Source organism: Dendrobates tinctorius, unplaced genomic scaffold, assembly GCF_039654945.1.
Source record: "Dendrobates tinctorius isolate UK_male_01 unplaced genomic scaffold, ASM3965494v1 ptg000114l, whole genome shotgun sequence".
In the NCBI taxonomy this organism is placed as follows: Eukaryota; Metazoa; Chordata; class Amphibia; order Anura; family Dendrobatidae; genus Dendrobates; species Dendrobates tinctorius.
In genome coordinates this window covers 26,318,856-26,334,506 of record NW_027361782.1, presented here as the reverse complement: position 1 = coordinate 26,334,506, position 15,651 = coordinate 26,318,856, and the positions used below count along the sequence as shown (strand labels likewise).

At 43.3% G+C, this 15,651-nt stretch overlaps 1 protein-coding gene across 1 annotated transcript in view; it reads left to right on the top strand.

Moving 5' to 3' along the window:
• LOC141101083 (sodium/hydrogen exchanger 2-like) overlaps window positions 1-14,842 on the top strand; it is a 153,411-nt gene extending 138,569 nt beyond the window's left edge. The window contains exons 8-12 of the mRNA XM_073589917.1: window positions 7,579-7,740; window positions 7,899-8,001; window positions 10,341-10,469; window positions 11,709-11,769; window positions 14,392-14,842. Of these exons, the coding sequence (XP_073446018.1) occupies window positions 7,579-7,740; window positions 7,899-8,001; window positions 10,341-10,469; window positions 11,709-11,769; window positions 14,392-14,477 (541 nt within the window). The 3' untranslated portion in view covers window positions 14,478-14,842. The remainder of the gene's footprint in view (window positions 1-7,578; window positions 7,741-7,898; window positions 8,002-10,340; window positions 10,470-11,708; window positions 11,770-14,391) is intronic.
• The last annotated feature ends 809 nt before the right edge of the window (window positions 14,843-15,651 follow it).

The following is a 15,651-nucleotide window of genomic DNA, read 5'->3' as shown; positions in this document are numbered from 1 at the left end:
GCACCCCTATTAATGTTAACCTTTTTTCTTTAGAACAATTTTGGTTTTTGCAACAGCTATTTCAGTTTCATATATCTAATAACTGATGGACTCAGTTATATTTCTGGATTCAAATGAGGTTTATTGTACTAACAGAAAATGTGCAATCTGCATTTAAACAAAATTTGACCGGTGCAAAAGTATGGGCACCCTTATCATTTTCTTGATTTGAACACTCCTAACTACTTTTTACTGACTTTCTGAAGCACTAAATTGGTTTTGTAACCTCATTGAGCTTTGAACTTCATAGCCAGGTGTATCAAATCATGAGAAAAGGTATTTCAAGTGGCCACTTGCAAGTAGTTCTCCTATTTGATTCTCCTATGAAGAGTGGCATCATGGGCTCCTCAAAACAACTCTCAAATGATCTGAAAACAACATAGCTTTTCAGGGGAAGGATACAAAAAGTTGTCTCAGAGATTTAACCAGTCAGTTTCCACTGTGAGGAACATAGTAAGGAAATGGAAGAACACAGGTACAGTTCTTGTTAAGCCCAGAAGTGGCAGGCCAAGAAAAATATCAGAAAGACAGAGAAGAAGAATGGTGGAAACAGTCAAGGACAATCCACAGACCACCTCCAAAGACCTGCAGCATCATCTTGCTGCAGATGGTGTCATTGTGCATCGGTCAACAATACAGCGCACTTTGCACAAGGAGAAGCTGTATGGGACAGTGATGCGAAAGAAGCCGTTTCTGCAAGCACGCCACAAACAGAGTCGCCTGAGGTATGCAAAAGCACATTTGGACAAGCCAGTTACATTTTGGAAGAAGGTCCTGTGGACTGATGAAACAAAGATTGAGTTGTTTGGTCATACAAAAAGGCGTTATTCATGCGCTGTATTGTTGACCGATGCACAGTGACACCATCTGCAGCAAGATGATGCTGCAGGTCTTTGGAGGTGGTCTGTGGATTGTCCTTGACTGTTCTCACCATTCTTCTTCTCTGCCTTTCTGATATTTTTCTTGGCCTGCCACTTCTGGGCTTAACAAGAACTGTACCTGTGTTCTTCCATTTCCTTACTATGTTCCTCACAGTGGAAACTGACAGGTTAAATCTCTGAGACAACTTTTTGTATCCTTCCCCTGAAAAGCTATGTTGAATAATCTTTGTTTTCAGATCATTTGAGAGTTGTTTTGAGGAGCCCATGATGCCACTCTTCATAGGAGAATCAAATAGGAGAACTACTTGCAAGTGGCCACTTGAAATACCTTTTCTCATGATTTGATACACCTGGCTATGAAGTTCAAAGCTCAATGAGGTTACAAAACCAATTTAGTGCTTCAGGAAGTCAGTAAAAAATAGTTGGGAGTATTCAAATCAAGAAAATGATAAGGGTGCCCATACTTTTGCACTGGTCAAATTTTGTTTAAATGCAGATTGCACATTTTCTGTTAGTACAATAAACCTCATTTGAATCCAGAAATATAACTGAGTCCATCAGTTATTAGATATATGAAACTGAAATAGCTGTTGCAAAAACCAAAATTGTTATAAAGAAAAAAGGTTAACATTAATAGGGGTGCCCAAACTTTTACATATGACTGTATATAAATATATATTAAAGTGTATCAAACAGCTATAAGACAAAAGTTATAGGCACAATGTGCAAATAAGGAGAATAAGGTACATGCTTATAGAATATAAGACAGTATCAGAGGGTCATTTTTACCTATGAGAAGCATGCTGCCAGGTCCCTTACGCGTGTTTCGGCGCTTGCCTTCTTCCGCTTGCCTTCTTCTGACACCCCCTTTTTTTTTCTAGTTTGTGACACGTTTTATTATTAAGGTGCTGCTTTGATATACATATTTTTATTTATTTTTTATTTTTTACTTTTATATTTCGGAAAAAAAATTTTTTTCCTGGGCATTTTGTTCAACAGTACCTCTCTATAATGAGCTGTGAGGGGTTGACACGCTTAGCTACTTCTTCAGATACACCCGGAACACTTTGGTGGTGAAACACATGCTGGTTTATTCAGCATACACCAAGGCAGGGTTCTCAAACAAAACAGAGCCTTTCTGGCTTAAGGGGAAAAAAAGCACAAAAACAAATAAAGGGAAACAGAGTCCTTTCCTCTGCAGGTCTCAACCAGCAGGCACCAGGCAATGTCTTCCGCTACTCCTTGGAGCTACGTGGGAGTACTTCCTCTCCCAAGACACCACCCAGACTGAACCACAGGTCCAGGTATATACTGTATAACATGGCTGGTCATGTGATCGTGACATCACTGCAAGTCCTCAAACATCTGCAGGGAAAAAGGGGTACGGTGAGCACCCTCCCACCCGCACTTCAGTAGCTCACATAAAACCGGCCCATTAAAACTCTGTACACGGCTTCTCAGCACATAGTGTGCTGGATGCACAAAACACTCCGGTTTCATATCACTGACCACTGCATGCCCAGTGACACGTATCGGCCTTCCTCTACAAAGCCAGCGACTCTGTCACAGAGCACATTAGGGGTTCAGTTTATTATTTTTTGTAAACTTGCGCCATTACTTGACTTAGCTGTCATTTTTATTTAACCCCTTTATGACCGCCGATGCACCTTTTAACAGCGGTAGTTAAGGGTACTTAAACCACAGCGCCGTTAATTAACAGCGCTGTGGAAAAAGTGTATAGCGCCCCCCAGAGTCGGATTCTTTCCAGGGTCTCGGCTGCCGGGGGTAGCCGGGACCCCAGAGAACATGATTCGGGTCGGTTTTTACCGACTTTGCTTTTGCGATCGCCGTTATTAACTGTATAACAGCGATCGCAAAAAAAAAGCAGTGATTTTACTTTCACTTTCTCTCTCCTCCCCCGGTACCTCCTGGTGGTCTTCAGGCCCTTCTGCCTCCTCTGGTGGGAGCCGCCATCTTGGTCCGGGAAGAAAACGGCTGGCCGACAGATTCCATTCATTCATTCAATGTACATTTTGATTACTATGATAAACCCTATCACAGTGATCAAAATAAAAAAAAATTGTAAATAACCCCCTTTATCTCCCCCTTAGTTAGGGAAATATAATGAAATAAAGAAAATATATTTATTTTCATGTTTCCGTTAGGGTTAGAATTAGGGTCAGGGTTGGAATTAGGGTTAGGGTTGGAATTAGGGCTAGGGTTGGAATTATCTATGTAGGCACATCAGGGGGTCTCCAAACGCGACATGGCGCCACCATTGATTCCAGCCAATTTTGCGTTCAAAATGTCAAATGGTGCTCTCTCCCTTCTGAGCCTAGATGTGTGCTCAAACAGTGGTTTACCCCAACATATGGGGCATCAGTGTACTCAGGACAAATTGCACACCAACTTTGGGGGTCTAATTTCTCCTGTTACCCTTGGGAAAATAAAAAAATTGGTGGCTAAAAAAATCACTTTTATGGATAAAAAGATTTTTTATTTTCACGGCTCTGCGTTATAAACTTCTGTGAAGCACTTGGGGGTTCAAAGTGCTCACCACACATCTAGATAAGCTCCTTGGGGGGGTCTAGCTTCCAAAATGGGGTCACTTCTGGGGGGTTTCTACTGTTTAGGCACATCAGGGGCTCTGCAAACGCAACACATGACGCCCGCAGAACAATCCATCAAAGTCTCCATTCCAAAATGGTGCTCCTTCCCTTCCGAGCTCTACCATGTGCCCAAACAGTGGTTCCCTCCCACATATGGGGTATCAGCATACTCAGGACAAATTGCTCAACAACTTTTCTGGTCCAATGTCTCCTGTTACCCTTGGGAAAATAAAAATTAGCGGGCTAAAAAAAATCATTTTTGAGGAAATTTTTATTTTTTTATTTTCACGGCTCTGCGTTATAAACTTCTGTGAAGCACTTGGGGGTTCAAAGTGCTCACCACACATATAGCTAAGCTCCTTGGGGGGGTCTAGTTTCCTAAATGGGGTCACTTTTGGGGGGTTTCTACTGTTCAGGCACATCAGGGGCTCTGCAAACGCAACATGACGCCGGCAGAACATTCCATCAAAGTCTGCATTCCAAAATGGCACTCTTTCCCTTCCGAGTTCTCCCATGCACCCAAACAGTGGTTCTCCCCCCACATGAGGGGTATTGGTGTACTCAGGACAAATTGCATAACAACTTTTGTGGTCCAATTTCTCCTGCTAGCCTTGTGAAAATAAAAAAGAGCGGGCTAAAAAATCATTTTTGAGGAAAAAAATGATTTTTTATTTTCACTGCTCTACATTATAAACTTCTGTGAAGCACTTGGGGGTTCAAAGTGCTCACCACACATCTAGTGGGTTATTTTCTCTGTTTAGGCACATCAAGGGCTCTCCAAACGTGACATCGAATCTCAATTCCAGCCAATTTTGCTTTGAAAGTCAAACAGTGCTCCTTCCCTTCTGAGCTCTGCCGTGTGCCCAAACAGTGGTTTATCCCCACATATCGGGTATGGCCGTACTCAGGACAAATTGCACAACAACTCTCAGGGTCTAATTTCTCCTGTTACCCTTGTAAAAATAAAAATTTGGGGGTGAAAAGATCATTTTTGTGGAAAAAAAATGTTTTTTTTTATTTTCACAGCTCTACGTTATAAACTTTTGTGAAGCACTTGGAGGTTCAAAGTGCTCACCACATATCTAGAGAAGTTCCTTAAGGGGTCTAGTTTCCAAAATGAGGTCACTTGTTGGGGGTTTCCACTGTTTAGGCACATCAGGGGCTCTCCAAACGCAACATGGTGTCCAATCTCAATTCCAGCCAATTCTGCATTGAAAAAGTCAAACGGCGCTCATTCCCTTGCGAGCTCTGCCATGCACCCAAAAAGTGGTTTACCCCTACATATAAGGTATCTGCGTATTCAGGAGAAATTACACAACAAATTTTGTGGTTCATTTTCTATTTTAACACTTGTTAAAATAAAAAAAATTGGTTCTGATATAAATTTTTTGCAAAAAAAGTTAAATGCTAATTTTTTTCTTCCACATTGCTTCAGTTCCTGTGAAGCATGTGAAGGGTTAATAAACTTCTTGAATGTGGTTTTGAGCACCTTGCAGGGGTCCAGTTTTTAGAATGGTGTCACTTTTGGGTATTTTCTGTCATGTACACCTCTCAAAATAACTTTAAATATGATGTGGTCCCTAAAAAAATGGTTTTGTAAATTTTGTTGTAAAGATGAAAAATCGCTGGTCAACTTTAAACCCTTATAACTTCCTAACGAAAAAAATTTTTTTTCCCAAAATTGTGCTGATGTAAAGTAGACATATGGGAAATGTTATTTACTAATAAATTTGTGTGACACATCTCTCTGATTTAAGGGCATAAAAATTTAAATTTTGAACAATTGCAAAATTTTCAAAATTTTTGCCATATTTCCATTTTTTTCATAAATAAGCACAAGTCATATCGAAGAAATTTTACAACTAACATGAAGTAAAATATGTCACAAAAAAACACATTCTCAGAATCAGAGGTATCTGTTAAAGCGTTCGAGAGTTATAATCTCATAAAGTGACAGTGGTCAGAATTGTAAAAATTGGCTTGTCATTAAGCTGCAAAATGGGCTGTCACTAAGGGGTTAAATACTTTTATTGTTATCTTTAATAAAATTTCATTTTAGTTTACTATTTTTTACTGGTCTTTGTTGTACACTTTTATATGATCCATATTTATTCTGTGCTTGACCCTTATCCCCTATACAATTTGTTCTACTTCTGATAACATAACACAATGTAGTGTAATACTTCACTGGTCACAATATAATATAACCCAACATCACATAACACGCTGTAGTGTAATAGATTGTAATGTTGCAGAATACGATATAAAATGACTCTACAGTAACAATTAGTTCTGTGCAATTTAGAAGACAATATGAAGTAGTACGACAGAACACAATAAATGGAGATGTATTATTATACCATAGTGTAATGGTGCCAATGTGCCCGGACTGTATACTTCTTTTTTTCAATATGAGACTTATTACATGCCCCATCTTGTTTATCCTTATTATGTCTTGTCATGGTGCTGCTTAATGTCTAGACTTATTAATGACGAAGAGATGGAAACATGATCACAATCTCTGGATTCATCCAGTCTGGAGTCTGAGCCTCGTGCAGAAATCTTGGCACCTACAGCCTCGGCTGCCATCACTGAGGTTAATAGTGGTCGTATGAGGAAGGTTCTGCCGCTGATTGTACAAATCATTTGGATCCGCTACTGACAACTCTTGTGTAATCCCCGACCAATGATGTCCCCAATGTGCTTGATGGAGACAAGTCCGGAAATACTGCAGCTACGATAGACAAGTCCGGAGATACTGTGGCCATGAGAGACAAGTCTGGAGACGCTGCCACAATGGAGGTGAGGCCAAAAATGCTGCCACCACGGGAGTAGATTGAGGCCATGCAGGAAGTTCACAGGAGCTCCAGAAAAATGTAGCCTGGGGGGTGTGATGTTAAAAAATGGCCACGCCACTAAGTCCACCAACAAATCAATGTAAATTAGAGCTGTTAGTGCACCTCGAATATAGACTAGTGGGTCCGGCTACTGGACATTATGCCCCCCCGCATCATAATCCCGGGAGTAGGACTGGTGTGATGTTCCCTTATAAAGGTGCAACACTAACTTCACACCACCACTCCCAAAGGTGGTCACTGTGCAGAGTAGGGCAGAATGGAGGCTGGAATGGAGGTCTGTCCTCTTCAGTGAGGAGTCACGCTTTTCATTTGGAGTCACCGATAGCTGGATATTGGTCTGGAGACCACATAAAGACACCATCACAAGGGAATGTAACACTGGACCTACTCCTGGGATTATGGTGTGGGGAATAATGTCCATTAGCCGGGCCCCTCCAGTCTCCTCTCCAGGTGTACTAACAGCTCAGTGTTGCATTCTGTGGTGGTAGAATCAGCGGTGTGGCCATTTTTTCAGAGCGGTGATCACACAGCAGCAGATCTTGATGATTTGTATAATCAGAGGTAGAACCTTCTTCAGATGACCATTAATGACCTCAGTGATAGCAGCCAATGCCGAAGGTGCCAGGATTTCTGCACGAGCCTAAGACTATGGACTGGATGAATCCTGAGGCAGTGATTATGTAATTTCAATCTTCTGCAGATCAGTGATGTTTCCGTCCTGTGATTTCCATCTTTCCACAACTTTTCCTTCTGGGCTTTACAATCACAATGTTGAGCGGATATTGTTTGTAGATTGTTATAAATATTGATCGTATATTACAGATAGTGTATAGATTGTATATTGATCGCCTACACATCACATCCACATTGGCTATTGATCCTGTACAGATATAGTCTATGGATTGTATACAGACTGTACATATACTGTCTATGGATTGTATACAGATTGTACAGGTACCATCTATGGATTGTATACAGATTGTGCAGATATCGTCTATGGATTGAATACAGATTGTACAAGTACCGTCTAAGAATTGCATACAGATTGTACAGATATTGTCTATGGATTGTACAGATATCTATGGATTGTATACAAATTGTAAGCTACCATCTATGGCTTGTACACAGATTGTACAGATATTGTCTATGGATTGTATTCAGATTGTACAGATCCCATCTATCATTTCACAGGTTTGAACAATTTGATAATCGGTGTCTGAGGAGAATTTTGCTGCGAGATCATCAGCCAAAGTCCAGCATCGTCCTCCTGTATGAGAAGCTGGAGAAGAAGCACGCCATCGAGCTCGCCGAGACCGGAAAGTTGTCATACATGTCGCCCGCAGCATCTTCGTGGTGAGTCGTGATACAGTATAACCAGTGAGTGACCTGCCCCACACTCGGTATCCACAGGTGTTAAAGGGGACTATTTAACACCTACTATTAGTACAACTCCATATTTCCTCATTACATGGAATGTACCTGCCCTTTATTATATTTTCAATCCCTTTTAGTGAAAGCTACAACCAATCACCGACCACAGTGAGATTTACCGAGAAAGAGAAGGACGACATCCAGAAAATACTGGGAACCAGTCTGTATCAGATAAGGAAAAGGGTGAGCGCAAAATGTCTTATCCTCCAGTCGCCTCCAGAGCTACAATCACTATTCTGCTGTTACATTGTGTCTTATCCTCCAGTCACCTCCAGAGCTGCAGTCACTATTCTGCTGTTACATTATGTCTTATCTTCCGGTCACCTCCAGAGCTTCAGTCATTGGTTTTAACCTCTCGGGCTGTAGGTCTTCACATTTCACTGCAGCCATATACACAGGGCTGCCATCAGGGCATTTCTGCCCTTACTGCTGTATGGGTCCGGTGAGCAGCAGTACAGAGGGGGGCTGGCAGGTCCAGGGCCCTGCTCTTGTGCTTCTGCTCACCGGGCCCCATCATGCACTAAAGTGCTGTGCGCTGTGCACACGTCTGCGCTGGGACCCGGGAGCTTTCTTGGAGCTGTGCACGGCCATCTAACCTGACGGCTGCTCAGCTCTTGCTCCCTCCGTCTTCTCTGTACTTCCGGTCAGGTGACGGCGCTTACGTAATGACGTCATCGCGTGCGTGCCGACATGTACCAGACACTAGAAACAGATCTGTGCCTACAGGGCAGTAATGATAAAAAAAGTTTTTATTTTCTTTCTAAAATTAATTAAATGGGTGAGGGGAGGAGGGGGACTGCAAATGATGAAGTGGGGGATGAGGAGGACTCCACATGATGAAGTGGGGGATGGTGAGGGGGACTGCAAATGATGAATTGAGTGTGAGGGACGGGGGACAGCAATTGAATTGTAGGTGGGGGGAGCAAATTATGATGAATTTTGAGGGTGGAGTAAATGATGTATTGAATGGAATGTGGGGGGAGAGCAGTTGATATTGAATAGAGGGTGGGAGAGAAAGACATGACAATGAATTAGGGCAGAAGGGGCATATAACTATAATGAATTGGGGTAAGGGTTAGAGCAGGAGGTACATAATGGGGGAGTTGAGGATGCAGTGACTGGTAATGAATTGGGGAAAGTACAGGTGGTAATTAATTTAAATATTAGGTGGGTAAAGTAGCAATGTATAGTTATCAGGGGCACAATGGTGGATTATAATTTATATTTGGAATGGTGGGTTGCATAATAACCAATTATATAATAATGATGGGTGCACGTCTGTATTCAGAAGTGTAGTGTCCTGGGTTGAAGAAGTGATGGTGGTCTGCACTGCATGAAAAAGAAAAGCAAAGATGAAGGACTTCAGCTAGAGACATCACTGGTGAGTCAGTGTGTTACCTGTACACTGACACTATACACTGTATACTGTATACAGAGCTGTGTGTAATGTCACTAGTGATCACTATATTACCTGTACGCTAACACTATATACAGAGCTCCTGTGTACAAATTCACAGGTGATCCCAGTATTATCTGTATACTGATACTATATACAGAGCTCCTGTGTATAATGTCACTGGTGATCAATGTATTACCTGTACACTGACACTATATATAGAGCTCCTGTGTATATTGTCACTGGTGATCACAGTATTACCTGTACATGCACACTATATACAGAGCTCCTGTGTTTAATGTCACTGGTGATCACTGTATTATGTGTACACTGACACTATATAGAGAGCTCCTGTGTATAATATCACCAGTGATCACTGTATTACCTGTACACAGACGCTATATACAGAGCTCCTGTGTATAATGGCACTTAGTATTGTGTTTTTTTTTATTAATGATCAGTATTATAGTATTTAGACACTATGTGGTGGTATTATGTGGTCCGACCATGGTGTGGCAGTATTTCTCCCTTGTATGCGGTAGTATTTGGTCACTATGTGGTGGTAATATGTGGTCTTGTCATGGTGTGACAGTATTTGTTCCTTGTATGTGGTATTAATGGTCATTTAAAAAAAATGTATGTGACTCATTCTCTTAAGGAAAAATACATAAACATTTACCTAAAAAGAGTATTGGATATTTTAGGAAATATTTAATAGGGTAGAGTAGGGCCCAGGCAAACGAGTCGTCTACCATGGTGATGGCTTAAATATTCTTATGGCCAGAACAAAAGCTGCTGGTTATGAATGTGATCTGGTGTTTGATGGAAACTGTTAATATCTGATTGGTGAGGATGGGGTGGAGAAGTTGAGTTTTTCCAAGAGTGGGCGGTGGGACTGTGGAAGGTTCGAAGGGTGGAGGCGGAGTTGAGGTGGAGCCTGGGCAGAGTCTCAAATTCCTAGTGGCAGCCCTGCTTGTGCAGGCCACCCATAGTACTACTAATCCTATCAGGATTTCTGATCGGCCTGATGGGTCCCCAGTGACAGTCGCCTCCAGAATTGTGAATGCAGCTCTGGCAATTTTCAGTGATAAGAGTAACTAATGAAGACATTTTCTCATCACTACAGACCACAGCCTACAGTAGACACACGCTGACTGGGGGTCCCGGAGCCGAGCAAGCCAAGGAAATCCTGATCCGCCGGAAGCAGAGTCTGTCTATCAATGCCACCGCGTATGAGCAGCCACGTAGGAAACAGGTGACACACACATCACTGTCAGGAGGCTACTGGGCTGATAGTCTGCTATAATGTTTCAGTGCAGCCAAAAGCAACAGACTGCTATACAGTTGTGGCCAAAAGTATTGACACCCCTGCAATTTTGTCAGATAATACTCAGTTTCTTCCTGAAAATGATTGCAAGCACAAATTCTTTGGAATTATTATCTTCATTTAATTTGTCTTAAATGAAGAAACACAAAAGAGAATGAAGCAAAAAGCAAAACATTGATCATTTCACACAAAACTCCAAAAATGGGCCAGACAAAAGTATTGGCACCCTTAGCCTAATACTTGGTTGCACAACCTTTAGCCAAAATAACTGCGACCAACTGCTTCCGGTAACCATCAATGAGTTTCTTACAATGATCTGCTGGAATTTTAGACCATTCTTCTTTGGCAAACTGCTCCAGGTCCCTGATATTTGAAGGGTGCCTTCTCCAAACTTCCATTTTTAGATCTCTCCACAGGCTGAGTGCAGACGGACTTTTTTGCCATGTGGATTTTTCCGCGCAGAATGGAAGAAATCCGCAGGTCAAATGACCTTTTTTTTTTCCTGTGGATTTCTTCCATTTTTCCTGCGGTTTTTGTGCGGTTTTCCACTGCAGATTCCCCCCTGCGGATTTGGAGACAAGGGAGGTGGAAAACCGCACAAAAGAAGTAACATGCTGCGGATTTTGTACCGCAGGAAAACCGCGCTGAAAAATCCGCAGCGTCTGCACAGCGGTTTTTTTTTTCATTGAATTTAAGGCTACTGTACATCACAATGCGGATATGCAGCGTTTCTGCGCAGAAAAATCCGCTGCGGATCCGCTATATATCCGCATTGTGTGCACACAGCCTATGTGTCCAGTCTGAATACAAATGTCACATACCTTCAGATGCGAGAAGGATGACTTGGATGTGGACAAGAATGTTTAAATTTACTAAACTAGAGCAAAGATCTGAAGAGGTTAAAAAAGCAAAATCAATGAAGTTGCAGTTTTTTTCATTATGCACTGATTAAGCAAATTTACATTAAACTGGAAAACCCCTTTAATTATGTAATAATTAGAGATATTGAATCTTCTAGCTGCAGTTTGTACTTTGACCACTAGAGGAAGACAGAGCAGCACAGATTTGCAATGTCTGCTATAGACTAATGATGCATCAGTAATGTCCTGCAGGTGAGGCTGCTGATTATCCTATAACACACTCTGTTACTTTTCTTTGGCCCCACAGAGCGTCCCACTCATACAAAGAGGACGGGAGGCGAAGCCAAAATTGTTCCGATCACTAACTGGTAAGTGAGAAAGTACAGACATGAATGAGTCGGGGTTAGTAAAGAACGTGTTAGGGGATTAGAGTTGGGGTTACGTTAGTAGTTTTAGGTTAGTAAGGTTACGTTAGCAGGGTTGGTAAATCCACATGGTGGCAATTTTCTGAGTAGTTGGGATCAGGTTCATAGAATCAGGTTTAGGGTATTAGAGCTAGGGTTAGGTTAGTAGGGTTAGTTTTGCACAAATAGGGTTACGTTAGTAGTTTTAGGTTTATAGAACCATCATTAGTTCAGTAGGGTTCGGCTATTAGGCTGTGTGCACACGCTGCGGATTTTGCTGCGGTTCCGCAGCGGTTTTGGCCGCTGCGGACCCGCAGCAGTTTTTGCTGCGGTGTAGAGTACCATGATTCCCTATGGGAATCAAAAACCGCAGTGCAGACGGTGCGGAATTTTCCGCGCGGATTATCTGCGGTTTTCAATCCGCAGAAAGAATTGACATGTCAATTCTTTCTGCGGATTCTCCTGCGGTTTGCCATCTCCTCCATTGAGATGAAAAACCGCAGGGCCAAACCGCAGAGCAATCCGCAGGTAAAACCGCAGGTCTTTTGACCTGCGGTTTCACCTGCGGATTTTACAAAATCCGCGCGGATGAATCCGCACCTAATCCGCAGCATGTGCACACAGCCTTAGCGCTCGGGTTATTGGGGTTAGGGTATTAAAGCTACGGTTAGATTAGTAGGGTTAGGTTTGTCCAAATATGATTAGATCAGTGGGGTTCGGCTATTAGTGTTCGGGTTAGTGGGATTCGGCTAATAGTGTTCAGGTTAGTGGGGTTCGGCTATTAGTGTTCGGGCTAGAGGAGTATGGCTAGTTGTGTTCAGGTTAATGGGGTTTGGCTAGTAGTGTTTGGGATAGTGAGGTTCGGTTAGCAGTGTTTGGGTTAGTGGGGTTCAGTTAATAGTGTTTGGGTTAGTGGGGTTTGGGTATTAGCGTTTGAGTTAGTGGGATTCGGCAAGTAGTGTTTAGGTTAGCGGGGTTTAGGTATTAGCACTCGGCTTAATGTAGTTTGGCTCTTAGGCCTCTTTCACACATCAGTTTTTTGCCTTCAGGCGCGATCCGGCTTTTTTTTGTAAAACAGGATCCGGCAAAATGCAATGCCAGATCCAGTTTTTCCCCATTGACTTGCATTAGCGCCGGATCGTGCCGGATGGCATTGCGTTTCATCCGTTTTTTGCCGGATCCGGCAACTTGTCTCATTCCGGCATCTGGAAAAAACGGCTACTGTAACGTTTTTTGTCTCCGGCGAAAAAGCCGGAAGCGCCGGATCCGGCGCTTCCAGCTTTTTGCTACAATGAAAGTCTATGGGCGCCGGAATGCGCCGGATCCAGAAAAAGACGGATCCAGCCACCGGATCCGTTTTTTTAAGTCTGCGCATGCTCAGATCCAATTGGCCAGCCCCCAGGAAACAGATATAACCTGCTAGACGGATCCAGCAAAAAAACGGATCCGTTTCTACAGTTCTCCAAAATTTATGCCGGATCCGTTTTTTCTAAAAATAGCCGGATCCTGCCTGACGGCAAAAAACTGATGTGTGAAAGTAGCAGCGCTCGGGTTAGTGGGGTTCGGCTAGTAGTATTTGGGTGAGTGGGGTTCAGCTAGTAGTGTGCAGGTTAGTGGGGTTCGGCTATTAGCGTTTGGGTTAGTGTGGTTCGGCTAGTAGTGTTTGGGTTAGTGGGGCTTCGGTATTAGTACTCGGGTTAGTGGGGTTCAGCTAGTAGTGTTCAAGTCAGTGGGGTTAAGCTATGAGCGTTTGGGTTAGTGTGGTTAGGCTAGTAGTGTTTGGGTTAGTGGGGCTTCGGTATTAGTACTCGGGTTAGTGGGGTTCAGCTATTAGTGTTCGGGTTAGGTGGGTTTGGCTAGTAGTGTTCGGCTAGTGGGGTTCGGTTAGTAGTGTTCGGGTTAGCGGGGTTTGGGTATTAGCGCTCGGATTTGTGGATTTTGGTTAGTGGTGTTCGGTTAGTAGTGTTGGGGTTAGTCAGGATCGGCTAGTAGTGTTTGGGTTAGTGGGGTTCGGCTAGTAGTGTTTGGGTTAGTGGGGTTTGGCTAGTAGTGTTCGGGTAAGTGGGGTTTGGCTAGTAGTGTTCGGGTAAGTGGGGTTTGGCAAGTAGTGTTCGGGTAAGTGGGGTTTGGGTATTAGCGCTCGGGTTAGTGGGGTTTGGCTAGTGGCGTTCAGGTTAGTGGGGTTCAGCTAGTGGCGTTTGGGTTAGTGGAGTTCGGCTAGTGGCATTCGGGTTAGTGGTGTTCGGCTATTGGCATTGGGGATAGTGGGGTTCAGGTATTAGCGTTCGGGTTAGCGGGGTTTGGCTATTGGCGTTCGGGTTAGCGGGGTTTGGCTATTAGCGTTCGGTTTAGTGGGATTTGGCTAATGGCGATCTGGTTAGTGGGGTTCGGCTAGTGGCATTCGGGATAGTGGGGTTCGGCTAGTAGGGTCAGTAGTAGTAAATCCACTTGATGGTGATTCTCTGAGCCCAGCAGCAGTTTTTAGGGAGCACATCGCTCTCATCAGTCACGTGCATTGGTTGCGGGGGTCTTCGTGCTGTGATTTGTGTTACAGCTTTGACTCTGTGTTTTCCCTTTTGATGACAGTTGGGGAAACAGACAAATCAGAACCATACAAGGAGAATCTGCCGGACGGCACAGAAGACATAAATGAAATCTCCGTCATCTCCTGAGACTTATCCGCCATTCGCCCTGAGGCTGGAGATCCGGATCCCACAATGCAGAAGCCGACGCCATAGACCTTGACAGATCCGCACAGCTGAGGGTTTGTTACTTTGTACTCAGTCTAGACAATGACTGTCTATGATTTGTACACAGAGGCACAGCCCCATCCTCTCCTGCAATCCCACCTACCCTGCACTGACACATTGTAACAACCCCCTCAGCTGTGAGAAGTCACAGAATCAGGAAACAGGGTCACATTTTGTATAATTTTGATCACGTGACTGAATATATTTTAGGGGGTGGGAGGAGGCGGATGATGGGTGTTATCCTGTAAATATTCTGCATATACAGTAAATGTCTGCTTTGAGCAAAATCTTCATGTATCGTTTATGATGGGATGGAGCTGGAAACGCGACTATGTCATTTACATAGAAAGTGTCAATCCTGAAGAAAGTATAATGGATGTGTAAAGCATGGTGGAGCACTGGAATGTCTGGTCCTGGTCTACTGGCTGGTGAGCACTTTATATTCCCACCTTGAGATCATGCACTGGTTATGGGGAACTAAGGAGACTCAGTAACTTACGCCCCAAGCCAGGGCCCCATTTTTATTGGGCCCCATGGCTGATGCCTGTGTGTTACATACATACTTACTCTGCGGGGGTCATGTATTTTAGATCCACGGTGAAAAAAATAAATTATGACGTCCACATCCGAGCGACGACACAGAGCCGACTGCCTCAGATTGTAATTAATGAGTAACGTGGTAACACTGGGGCTGTACCACTCCCATGATGCTTTGCTGCTGATCATCTTCAGTAATAATTAGCCACTAGGTGGCACTTTCTATTGGATTATTTTGCATTCAATGAAGGAGAATCACTGTCATTTCATATATTCTATAAAAATCATTAATCCGTCATCTGATAATCCAGAATATACGCCAATCCAGCAGCTGTCAGGTCCCATTGATGGCAGATTATCCGGATTTACTGCTGACACAAATGGCCCCAAACTTCTCCGCTCTCACGATTTTTGGGAATGTCTCATCATTTGGTGTTTTTATCCCTTTCAAAGTGAATCTTGGAGCCTGTTGAATAATTTTTGGCGCGGTCTGAGGACTTCCGCACTGTACGACAGCGCTGACAACTCCACTGATTCACAGACCAGACATGAAAAGGGA